At 36.3% G+C, this 13,052-nt stretch overlaps 1 protein-coding gene across 3 annotated transcripts; it reads left to right on the forward strand.

Annotated features, from left to right (window-relative positions):
* Positions 1–761: 761 nt before the first annotated feature.
* Positions 762–10,288, forward strand: cep126 (centrosomal protein 126). Of its 3 annotated transcripts, none has more exons than XM_041995542.1 (11): positions 762–1,141; positions 1,300–1,425; positions 2,487–2,629; positions 2,782–2,893; positions 3,037–3,172; positions 4,503–6,450; positions 6,794–6,912; positions 7,237–7,306; positions 9,034–9,195; positions 9,314–9,378; positions 9,472–10,288. In XM_041995542.1, the coding sequence occupies exons 1-11, from the start codon at positions 1,107–1,109 to the stop codon at positions 9,550–9,552; spliced, it is 2,997 nt and encodes a 998-aa protein (XP_041851476.1). In that variant the 5' UTR covers positions 762–1,106; the 3' UTR covers positions 9,553–10,288. The 3 variants fall into 3 exon arrangements, with proteins under 3 accessions (XP_041851476.1, XP_041851477.1, XP_041851478.1); XM_041995543.1 differs by having other exon boundaries at positions 764–873; positions 1,292–1,425; positions 9,472–10,284; XM_041995544.1 differs by having other exon boundaries at positions 772–861; positions 1,292–1,425; positions 9,472–10,284.
* The last annotated feature ends 2,764 nt before the right edge of the window (positions 10,289–13,052 follow it).

The following is a 13,052-nucleotide window of genomic DNA, read 5'->3' on the forward strand; positions in this document are numbered from 1 at the left end:
AATTGCACCCAACCTAAGTGTCTGGCCTAAATATTGAGACAGAGGGTAGAGGGATCTTTTTTAAGAAGTATTTGAAATTTATCAAGTGTGCCAGTTGAAAGAATTAGTTACACCTGATACCATAGAGTGTATGGTCGACGCTGTAAAGACAGATTATGTAGTTCACCCGACCTAACTGATAAATAATAACAAACGGATTTTCTCACATCTTTTAGGTAACATCAATTGCCAACTAGAGATAACCAACATTACTACATATTCTGCGAGTCAATCCTTCCCGAAATCCCCGAAAAAGTATCACCATCACGAAATGGGCTTGAAAAATATTAATATTAGGCTATTAACATATGTTATCTAAACATTAACACATATCAAGGTAGGTAGGCCTATATAGGTGGTGGTCTAAAGGAAAATTAATTAAACTACCGCACTGTATTCAGTGTTAGAAAAACTAGAATATATAGCCTTTTTTTTTTTTTTTTTTACTTTTGATTACTGTCATGAAGGAGACACCTAAGGTAAAATTAAGCATGCAGTCTTTCTCTAACCTTCACCGTAGGCGTATATTATATTAAAGCAAATCTTAAATCATATACGAACAACATTACTCGGTGTGGCCAATAAATCTTATTGTTTCTTAATAACCGATCTCTTATTAGAACATTCTCCCTACATTTTGTCATGAAATTAATTACGACACTATGAGATGTCCTCGAAGGCAGCATGGTTTGCGGTAAACCCTCTGCTGGACGTGACGGAATATGGCTGCGACTATCACTACCTGTCCTGGTTGTCAAGGAAGTGTGTCATCGGTTGCTATCACAGATGGACTGTATACACACTCTTATCCAGCCCTAAGATGTACGATCCTAAGTGAGTTTTTCTTATACTTTAGACGAAGTTTAAAGAAACAGCGTTTGTACTGGAAAAGTTGCTGCACTGTTGATTAAAAATGTCATTACAAGTTTCTCTGCGTCATGAGAATGGATGAATGTCTTAACCTTTGCGTGCTGTCGAAGTTAACCAAACGGGACGAAGTAGCAGGTAGCAGCTTTGCATAGAACTGGACCTGCCTGTTCAATGTTATTAAGAATCAACAGCCTGAGATGCAAGTTCTTCAGGACAACTTCTTCTACCACTCATATCCTACCCGCATCTAGTTGTTCATTTGGTTAAAAAAATATCAATGGATCAAACCCGTGGTGTTTTGTGACCGTTCTGCATAATTTATTAAATTATTTATCATTTATTCGTAAACATAGATGCATTTCCCTAACGTTTCCATCCTTAGCACCTCACTTCCAGAAAGTCGAGGTCGGGGAGTGATGGAGATCTACAAAATGAGAAACATCTTTTTGTTGAAGAGCAGAAGGTTTGCAGAGCACGAGCTCGAAGGTTTTCTCTGGAAACTAACCGACGCAGAAGGTCAGTCTATCTATCTATCTATCTATCTATCTATCTATCTATCTATCTATCTATCTATCTATCTATCTATCTATCTATCTATCTCTATCTATCTATCTATCTATCTATCTATCTATCTATCTATCTGTCTGTCTGTCTGTCTGTCTGTCTGTCTGTCTGTCTGACTGACTGACTGACTGTCTGTCTGTCTGTCTGTCTGTGACTACAAACTCTATTTTCCATTGAGTTTATTTACAATGAATGTGCAGCCTCATTTCCTCTGGAAACATGCTGCTGCTTTGCTGATGTAATGTTCATTGTGGGGAGTGAGCTTAGGTTCTGTCCTCAGCTTTGCACGTTTGTTGAAAGGATTTGGCTAAAGCAGTCACTTCACTGATGACTAAATCTGGAAAGGTCGTCCCAGTCTGAGGCTCAGTCCTTTGCAGATACTAATACCATTCTAAATGTGTCTTTGAGAGAGACCAAAGACTGAACACCTCTGCTTTAAAACCAAGTGCTTGAAAGAGTGGATTGATATCAGCATAGCTGTAGATGGATGTAAGATTTATTTTGTCTAAGCAGACAAAGATTTTTTTCCTTAAACTGATCTGCTGATCAAATGAAGGAAGATTAAAAGTGTTTTTGTTAACATGTCTGACTAAGTCTGAGTTTATTAATAAAAAATAAAATGAAAATGTTGCATATAGTTAAACCTTTTTATATAATTTGTGACATTTTAAGCAGAAATTCCAACTTAAATCTTTGTACTTAAAATAAGTTTCATTAGGCGAAATTTTGCGCATTATTCAGGTTTTAGATATCCTTAGATAAATGTGCACAACTCTTCTTGACAATGATTCTTATTCTGTGTATCCTGACCTTGATTGGCCCTGTTGATATTATAATTTTCTTAGTTCACTACAGGGTCTGTTAGTTGACAATCACTATAATTTATTAATGACTTTGATGAAAACATATGTTAGGGAACAGACTCAGGTTACTGTATCTAAAACATGACCAGACTAGATTTAATCAGTTAAAATGTGCCTGTGGTTCATGCACTGCTGCTTTTCATGGCTCAGGGCTTTGGATGAAAGACGAAAGCTGTGGGACATGCAGGAGCAACGCCTTCGAGAGAACATCCTACAACAACGTAGACAGCAAATACAGGATGCAACTGAGCGCTTCCAAAGAGCCCATCTACCTCCTTCTCAGAGATACAGATGTCAGTGCTGTTTTTTATGTTATAGTTGTTTTGTTTTTGGTTTTTTTTTTATTTGGTTTTTTTTAACCTAAACTAGCTAGAACTAATAAATAATGTAGAAAAAGTCACACACATTGCAGTTTATTTGTTTGTTGTCATTTATGGTGTCCTAGCTTTCCAAAGAAATGATCCAAATATTGAAGATGCACTCAGTCAACTTCAAGGTACCTTGAGTTCATACACTGGGCAGCCCCCTTTTTTGTCCAGCAACTCTAACATTAGCAGGTAAAAATAAATAAATAAATATATACATCTTGGATTATAGAGATATTTACTCTTGGATATTTTGATTTGTGACTTTTTGTTAATCTTCCTACTGGATGGATGAGTCATACAATCTATTGATACCATACTTATTTTTCTTGCAGAATCTGCACTCCATCTCCCAAGTCTCCCACAGTTTCTAAATCCTCTCACCGCCAAGCACTCTCTGCTGTGGAGGCCTACACGAAGCTACTTCAGGAGCAAAGCAGAACAGAGAGGTATCAAGATCATAGTCCACAGGTATTCTGGTTATTAAATTCAAATGTTTAAAAACCATAATAATAAAATTGTGGGTGTTCTTTTACCTCTTGAGGTTAGAATTGTTACTTAAAATGTTTTCTAGTTTTGTAATCGCTCTCTGATTTTATAAAGGGGCCTTAAGTTGTCAGATGCTTTTTGGTGTCTGTTTTCTAAACATGGAACTGGAGCTAAAGTAAATGGAAATAACCTGATGTCATAATAAATCAAGTGTAATACCGGTCGAAGTGTTTAGCTAGTTATGTTTTTTGGTCAGTTTATGTTCAGTTTGTGGACATAACTTCATCTAAATTACTCTGATGTTTATGATAACGTTTGCAGTTAGGTTAAATGACTATACATTTACTCTAGTTTTTTTAATCTACCCATGATCCCTAGATTCATTTTTATCTCTCAGATGGGGCGAGTGCATCAATTATCTTTGCTACTGAACTTTTTAGTATGACTGAATTTTGATTAATTCTGTATAGTTCTACATATCAGGCCCCTAGAGGGCAGCGCTGTGACATGAATTCAGTCTTGCATCACCAACACCCACTTGTGTGTCAAAAGGTTTATATTTTTTGTTACAGATATTCATGATTAGTTTTTGTGGAAAATAACTGCCTCCATCAGGAAAAAAGAGGGCACTGGGCCAATACTTTATAGCATGAGACGTGAATTAGTTTAACGTTGTATTAAAAAAAGTAATGATACCCACATGAAATATCACATTATTTCTTGAATTATCAACATAATGCCTGTCTTTTACATTACTTGTGTGTGTTGCCAGCACACTGATCCACTGCCATTATAAAGGACCAAAATACTTTTAGTCACATAGTACATGGCATATATGTATGAGTTATTTTATTATTACAGGAGGATTTCATACTCTAAGTGGAATGTCACTTCAGATATTTTATTATTTAATTTATATTGTAATAAAATATACACATTTGTGCATGAAATATATTTATCAATCAAGGGTCTTCTGATAATTCTGGTAATTAGTATCTAATAGTCTAATATTTTCATATAAAGTAACACTTTGTAAAAATACAAAAACACTTTATATAATCATTTTTAGTTTGCTTCCATTCCATGTGCTAAAATCTTCATTATAAGTTGAATTCTGAACAGTTTTACCATAAAAGGCAAAGTAAAGAGAAAGAGTGGTGGCTGACCCCACCATCTCTTATTAGAATAACTATGATTTAGCATATTGCTCTCAATACTATGCATAGAATTCTAAACTGTTTGTTTTGGATTTTTTTGTGTGTATGTGTGTGTTTTTTTTACTCATCAGCTGCTTGTTGCTTTCATATTTTAGGGCAGCCACTTGTCTGATTGCTGTAATTCTGAAAGCCTTTCAAGCAAGGACAGTCTAGAGAATGAGGACCTAAACCAAAGCACAATAAATCCACAGTCTTCCAACTCATCATTTTTTCTGGACTGTGAGAAGACCTATCCGGATCTGAGAAAGCAAAATTATTTGTGTCCAACATCAGACCTAACTTCTGTCTCAGCAACAATACTTCCCAATGAAAATGATGCCAAATCAAGAAAACTGTATGAACCTGAGCAGGAAAAACAAGACTACTCTGAATGGCCCAGAAATTTCATGCATTCTTCTAAAGCTTCTTGGGGGTTTATATCTGTTGAGAAAACACCTGAAACAGAGAGCTGCCCTACTGTGCACCACTCCAACTCTTTAACTCTTTGTGAAATTACTACTGGAGATCCAGAGTACTTAAAGTGTTTACAAGACAATCCCAGTGAGAACATTAATGTTACAGATCAAGTTTTTCTTGGCAATACAACAGCTGAATCGTCATATCCCAAACAAGAAGCTCTATTGGATCTCAAACAACAGAGGCCACTTGATGACAGACAATTAAAATATCCACCCTCAACAGATATTCCTTTCCCTCCTAAAAAGGACCACAGCAAAAACATTTGGTTTGGGGCTTCCGCTAATCCAGATCATTTTTTGGAGGATAGCACAGCAAATAATTTGTCAAATGACACCTTTCAGCAAATAGGAAAGGAAAATCACAGTCTGTCATCCAAGAAAGAACCCAGTGCTTCCATAAATAATCTTAACAAGGTTTCTGATTCAGAGTGCAAAACTTCAAAGCCAGTAAATGCGGTATCACTGCCACACTCAAGCTCATCCAATGTTCAGGTGGAGAAGTGTCCCAAATTTTCTGAGAAAGAACAAAAATTCCCTGTTTCAGTGGCAACTTCTCCTTCAGTGTGTGAAGTTAGACTAATGAAAGGAATTCTTAAAAAGCAGTCCAAATATATGTCCAGAGATATCACGTGTATGTATGGCTCAGAGCATTTGATTTTTTCTAAACAAGTAGCATTAGCAATAAGAGATAGTGTTGAATTATCAAGAGCAAAAACAAAGGATATGGAGGTCAGCAACACCATTAAAAAGAAACTGCGTTGGTTTGATGAGGTCCACAAAGATGCTGAAGAACACAAAATATTACAACACATTAAAGGCAAGTCTTACAGTCAGTATCATCCAAAAATCAACTTAGAGGACCACCAACTAAGTCTCACTACAGACTTGGGATCTTCCAAGCCTGGACCCAACATGACCCCTGCAGCCTCCACTGGTTATCACCTTACAAAAGAAGCATGGACAGATGTTGGGGTTCAAGTCAACTTGCCCCAGGAACAAACAGATGAGGTCAAGGTGCCCCAGAGCAGCACCAGGGGCACTGGCCCCAAAGTCCCTCGGAGAGAGCGCCTTTCCAGAATTGGAGCAGGTCCTGTTTCTACAAGAACAAGAAAGGGCACTGTCATACGACCTCAATCTGCCACTGAAGTGAGTCAGATTGTCAAAACCCAAGGGAAGATTATGGTGCCCCGCCCACCTCCTCGAATAGAAGTGGCAGAAGAAATGACACCATACATCACAGAGACTCCATATGGCATGGACCATTCCAGCATCAACTATAAACAGGCCCTGGTTATAGAGCAGGCCTTGTGCAAGAAGAAAGATAAGGGATTTTTCTCACCAAAAACATATCCTGTAATTGCAACAGATAGTACTGGTATGTACACAACTCAGCCACACTCATATGCCTGCCCCTTACCAGAGGCCAGCATGAAAAACATGCCCATTTCAGGTCATCTGGAGACTCAGAACAACCGAAGAGGGACAGTGTACAATGAAAAAGCCTTTGGTTTAGATTGCACTCCCACAGATGAAGAGATTTCACAGCTCTGGCATGGTGTTCGCAGTGCCTTAATCACCAAGGATGGTAATGTATATTTTGGATTACAGCTTAGTTTTTGGCTAAATGTTATTGATATGTTTATGTAGATTCCCTCCTATTTGTTTCTAGGGTCAAATCTTCACAAGTTCTTGATTCATCGGATGTACTTTATCACACTGTTCTGCATTTGGGCTTAATTTTTGTTACATAATAACATGATGTTTTGTTTCTTAAGCCCTGATGCCCTGATATGTGAATTTAAAAGAGGGTGTACTTTCTTTGTCATGCAACTTTATATGAAGTAGCAAATTTTTTTTGTTTATAACATTTCCTTTCTCAAGTGTAGTTGTTGATGTGATTCATGACTCCAAGAAATATCTTCTTTCAGCAAAAACCATGGGTAAAAGACAAGACACAGACAGTAGGCGAGTTTTAAGGAAATCCTGCACCGAGCAGAGCAGACAGCCTCCTGGCTCAGGAAGCAGAAGACTTCTTCAGACATCTCAGGTTCACACACACACACACACATACACAGTCATTTATTACTGCAGAAAAATCATTGGGTTTATTGAACTTGTTTACAGTTACTGTCATGTCAGTGATTGTCTTAGTAAATTGAATGGCTGCAACAATTTATGCTCCTTAAAATATAACATTCTGGTTAAATTTGAGTTTTACTAAGACTCAATCACTTAACAACTTGCTCTGTTTGTTATTGTTCATTATTCCAAGCATCTAGAATTCTGTATAATATAGGCTGTTTAAATATAATGTAAAGCTAGGACAAATTATAGGTGTGTCAACATGAAGTGTTTATTTTGTTTTGTGTAGACTACAAAGCAAACTACTGAGCTGACCAGGACAGGTTCAGGTTCAAGCAACACAGCCTTTACCAAAGAAGGTAATGTTTTCCCTCTGTGTCCGTGTTAAGATGAATGAATGAATGAATGAATGAATGAATGAAGGAATGAAGGAATGAATGAATAGTCCAACATAATTTCAAACATTTTATAAGCACTCTGTACTGTGTGTATATTATTAACATTGGTGTTTTTAAAGTTAGAGACAGTAAGCCTCCCTCCAAATATTTGAAAAGTTTTAATCATTTACTTTTTTGGCCAACTTATGCTAAATTCCTGCATACATATAGCTTGGCGGTTATGTTGTTTAATCCCATAAAAGTAAACAAAGATGACTACAGAATAACTGACATATGTAGTCTACACTTCATACATTATTGGTCTGCATAAAGGTTTTATTCACTTTGGAAAAAACAGTCAAATTTCCCCCAGAATAAATGCAATATTAGCCCTAAAACACATCACAAACATCTTTGTCACTTTTTAATAACTAATAATCTAACAATCTAATAATGATCTAATTTTATTAGATGTGCTGTCTGTTCAACATCTACATGTTGCCACTCGCTCAAATTATGAAAAACAACAAAATATGTTACCACAGTTGTGCTGATGACACACAAATCTACATAACCATCTCACTAGGAGACTACAGTCCAATCCAAACTCTGATCAACTGCATCAATCAAATTAAAGATTGGATGTGCCAGAACTTCTTTCAGTTAAATGAAGTCAAAACTGAAATAAAAGTTTTTGGAGCGAATGAAGAAAGATTAAAAGTCAGTACTCAGCTTCAAACTGCTAAGTTCAAAACTAACAACCAAGCTGGAAATCTGGGAGTTGTCATGGACTCAGACCTGAATTTTAACAGTTATATTAAGACAGTTGTGAGGTCAGCTTATTATCACTTTAAGAACATATTGAGGATTGAAGGAACGATGACTCAGCAGGATTTAGAAAGACTTGTCCATCCATTTATCTTTAGTAGACTGGACTACTGTAATGTTGTCCTCAAAGGTTTCCTTAAAAAGTCCATCAGACAGCTGCAGTTCAAGTCCTCACTAAGACCAAGAAAGTAGATTATATAACTCCAGTCCTCAGGTCTTTACACTGGCTTCCTGTCTGTCAAAGAATTGACTTCAAAATCCTGCTGTTAGTTTACAAAGCACGGAACGATTTAGGACCAAAATGCATTCAGGATCTTCTGGTTTGTTATGAACCAACCAGATCCCACAGGTCATCAGGGTCAAGTCAACTTTCAGTTCCCAGAGTCTGAACTAAACAAGAGGCAGCGTTCAGCTTTTAAGCTCCTCATATGTGGAACAAACTCCCAGAAAACTGCAGGTCTGCTGAAACTCAGTAGTTTTAAATCAGGGTTAAAAACTTTTCTATTTGCTGCTTATTATAAAAAAATTGTTATCCCTCACACTGGAACTTTATTTCTTGTATTTTATCTACTTTATTTTAGCTCTTGTCTTTTTGTTTTTTTATTTAATGACTTTTATGTCTTTTGAAGTTTGTTTTTAATGCACTTATTATTACTTCCTGCACCCCGTTGTAATGCTTTTAATGTTTCATGTAAAGCACTTTGAATTGTCTTGTACATGAAATGTGCTATACAAATAAACTTGCCCTGCCTTGTTCTCACCTCCAAAAACAACATTTAAGTAGAAACTAGTCAGAATGTCTGCCTTTGATATAACTTTGCATGGTCTTTCAGGTTTTGAGAGAACAGCTCTATTACACATGACTGAAATGTATGTTGTAGGCTTACTAGAAGAGAAACGTGTTGTGGCTGCCATGGAGACCTCCCAAACACACAGATCTGGAACAGTGCAACAACACAGCCAACAGCAGGGGCTCACCACCACATCTTCTGAGGAGAAGAAAATCCTTCTCTCCCTGGACAGGCTCAACCACCAGCTGCACTGTGAGCATTTTGTTGATGCTGTTTAACTCATCTGATTGGCTTAACTGTGATCTATGTTTAATAACAATATGATTTTATGTCCATACAGGATAACCACTCCTATCTGTTTATACTATAGGTTTGCAGGAACATATGGGGGGTAATACTGGCACATGTGGTCTTGCAATTATTGATGCACACTTTGTAAGTTCATATGTGAGATTTTTTGCTTTCTTCAATACAGAATATCACTTTTTTTCAAGTGGTTTACTGCTTACCTTTTTCCTGTATTTTCAGACTAGAGAAGTCAGTGTTGCAAAGAACTACATGCACCATACATCTGCAGCCAACCGCCTCCAATACCCGAAGAAATTCTGACTTAAAGCTTGTTTTGGTGGTGCATACTATGCAGTACCTTAATCTTTTTCGAAATTCTTCATAATCAAAAATTAATTTTATTAGATGTGCCTGCTATAGTGGCTTTAACATGAGAAAGATAATAAATAGGAGGTTGCAGATACAAGTAATCAAAATTAGAGCAAAGTGAATGTTGAAATTAGTGTTTTGAAATTAGTTTCTCATTTTACCCACTGCTTAAGCAATATTTCATTGTCACCAAAAACTTTTCTGGTTTTGTTCCTATTAAGTGCCTGTGGAAATTATACTGGCTTCAGTTTGTTTTTATTTCTCAAAGGCAAATACTGTGAGCCTTATATCACATGACTAGTATTACTTTTTGAATATCCATATGCTATAGATTAGTAATTATCTGTATTTTTCAAGGCATTTTAGTCTGTATTTCTGTTTCTTATTCTGTATTTATTTGTTTATATTGTAAAGTAAAACTACAATTTGATGGAAACTGTTTTGCAAGCTTACTGGAATCGGACTGAATAAAGCTTGTTAGCATTTACAATTCAGTAAATGTTTTGATTATATTTACTGTAAACCTGATCTCCTGTTCAGAGTTATATACCCTTAAATTATGGTGACATCACAAAACAATACACAACGTTAATTTATTGAAGACGTTGGCTGGTGCATATTTTGTGATTTCGATAAAAGCTTTTTTATCCCCCTTAACAAATACTGGCTGCATGGGGAGTAGGGGGTGAGTTCAGTTGCCCCTCCTTCAACAACATGTCTGATTTTGCCTCTCAGTGATCCTGCTGGGACTTGCTTCAAGAGGTAGAAGAAGCCCAAGCTCTTTTTTTCTATGATGTAACTTTCGAGTTTACCGGCAGATTTATTGAGTGCTTTCAAGAAGGAGCTATAAATAATAATATTATGTTGATGTCCCACTGCCATGTAGAGTCATGCAAACTCTCCTTTGTATCTCAAACTAAAACTAGGGATATTAGGAAAAGCCGCAAGGAGTTTTTTTTTTTCAACTTTGTGGTTTGACACTGCCTGTAACAGCAGTAGAAATAAATGTATCCACTGTGGTTATCTGAAAGAAGACATTGATGCTACTTCTACTGTAAGCATGTTTTATGTCATTAGATAGGTTAAAAAAAGAAAACTTTTAACTAAATAATAATTGTACATTAATGTCAGAATTAAGTATTACTGAGTCAAAACTTATCCAATAGAAGTACCTAGCCCAACCAAGTGACCAAGCCTGATAACTACTTTTATTTTCATCAGCTCAGTTTGTCAAGAAATACATAGAATTTATAAGAAAAATATTAACAAAGCAGAAAAATTCCTTTGTTTAATGACGGAATAAATCCTTAATAGTCAATGAATGCATAGGAACTGCTCGTCTGTCCGAATATTATATATGGAAAGCAATGAATAGTTTTCATCACAGTGCTTTACTGCACGTTTGCTCAGAAATTGATTCCTAATTTGCTACCATGAATGTTCTGCTTTCATACAGAGGTGCTTAAAATGACATATAAGCTTTAACCAGCACAACACCCAAAAACTCAACAGGAAAGAGCAAGAGTTCTGAAAATAAGGGTAGAGATTTTCAGTTACATGTTCAAGCTTGTGCTGTGGTCTGTTGTAAACCTTAATCTCATAAGTCTTGTGTAGCATTTAACATGCAAGGACTAGTGAGTGTGGTGGCAACATTTAACCTGAAGGCAACTGAGATGTTTTTTGCTTTTTTCATCCTGATCAGTTTGTTTTAATCTGTCACAAAACAACAGACATTCTGCATGTTTGCAAAAAAAAAACAAAAAAAAAAAAAAAATCAAGATACCACAGACATACAGTAAAATAAATGGATTAAATAAACCCCTTTTATAAATAACCTTGCAACATTCTGTAATAAAGTCCATAAACCTAATATATTTACTTAGGTCATTTCATTATTTCTGACACTGTTGTCATTGACTTATTCATTTTTATAAAGAAGGCACGCTGACAGAAAAAAGAGGGGGGAGGAGGCGCAGACTAAGTTTGTTTATTGGAACGCGTACTCACAGACTGTCTGTACCCATTATACGCAGTAGGGGGCACTCAAACTCACATCTGCTCATTTGCCTGTATAGCAACACCGTGCGTCACCAATCCGATAATAACACCACACCAAAGCTTTTTAAACAAGGCTGATTAAAACAGCCACGTTGCCTCTTTGGGTTATAAAATGATTCTGGTAAATAGAGCGCAGAAAACCAGTCCACGGATTTCCCGCAACATCTTAGTGAGTCTGAGACCCGTCTGGAGGATGAAGAGAGGTTGACCAGAAGTGGCCAAACACTGCAGACTGGGTGGTCTCCTTGGGGCTGCTGAGGCACTGCTGTCCATCTTCTAATGTGTCTAAGTGCAAAACAATTACGTGAAAATGACCACTTTCACCCTTACAATGGGAATTTCTTGACTGGCAGCATGTGTGTATTGAATGTCTCATTCATTCATTAAAATATGAGGGTCTAGTCATTAAGTACTGCATTGCCACTCAAAGTAATTGTGGTATTATAATAGCCGATTAATCCTTTAATGCGCCTTGAATGGATACATAAATAACACAATAAATCTATCAAAACATACAATGTTTTTAACGTGAAATTATGAAGAGGGCAATGTCAGGTTATTAAAAGCTCACAATCTTTTGCAGATGCTATATTAGTCATTATATGTTTCAAAGTTTTCAAAATTCCAGTTCAGATTCAAGTAGAAATAATTATATAGCTATTGATGGATTATATTAAATTAAACTTGAGTTGTACACCAATTTGGAAAGGTGGTCATGTTGCCTAATGGACAAGGGAAGCTTTTTAATCTCTTAAGAGCTTTAACGGGGATGTGGATATTAAATAGGGCTTCATGATCATTTATTCAGTGGATGTATGGGAAAAGATGAAACAGAGTCCCTGTATCCAAAGAGGGAGGATCTTAACAAAATGATTTCTCAATGGAAGAGGGGTCTCATTAGCATGACAATTGTGGGAACTGCATGGGTCTACTTTTCATAGGCACTGTAAAGAAAAAAAAAGGTTGGAGCGAAAGAGAGCGAGAGGTGTTAAATAGTTCCATTACTGAGAGAAATACTTTAGAATGATTATTTAGTCTATATATATATTTATTTATTTTTTCTGTCCCCTCTGGTCAGGTCCAGCAAGATTCCATAAATTCCATTAATTAAATTTAAAAAAGAAGATTAAGAAAAAAAGATTATTAAGATGAGTCTTATACTCATACAGTTCCCCCTGGGAGCTTTATGGCTGCTGTGTCTGGCACAACACAGCAGCCAGACCATCATTCTGCTTGCTACAATGTTGGGCAGGACAAGTTTTTTTTAAGACCTTAATTGAAATGATAGGTTACTTTAATTAATCAGTTATAGGTTACATTATGGAATTTGCAATAGGACTGACTAATCAGCTGTTGTACCAAAGGCTCAGTTAAACTAGACAATAAATAAATAT

The sequence above is a fragment of the Melanotaenia boesemani genome, chromosome 9, assembly GCF_017639745.1.
Source record: "Melanotaenia boesemani isolate fMelBoe1 chromosome 9, fMelBoe1.pri, whole genome shotgun sequence".
In the NCBI taxonomy this organism is placed as follows: Eukaryota; Metazoa; Chordata; class Actinopteri; order Atheriniformes; family Melanotaeniidae; genus Melanotaenia; species Melanotaenia boesemani.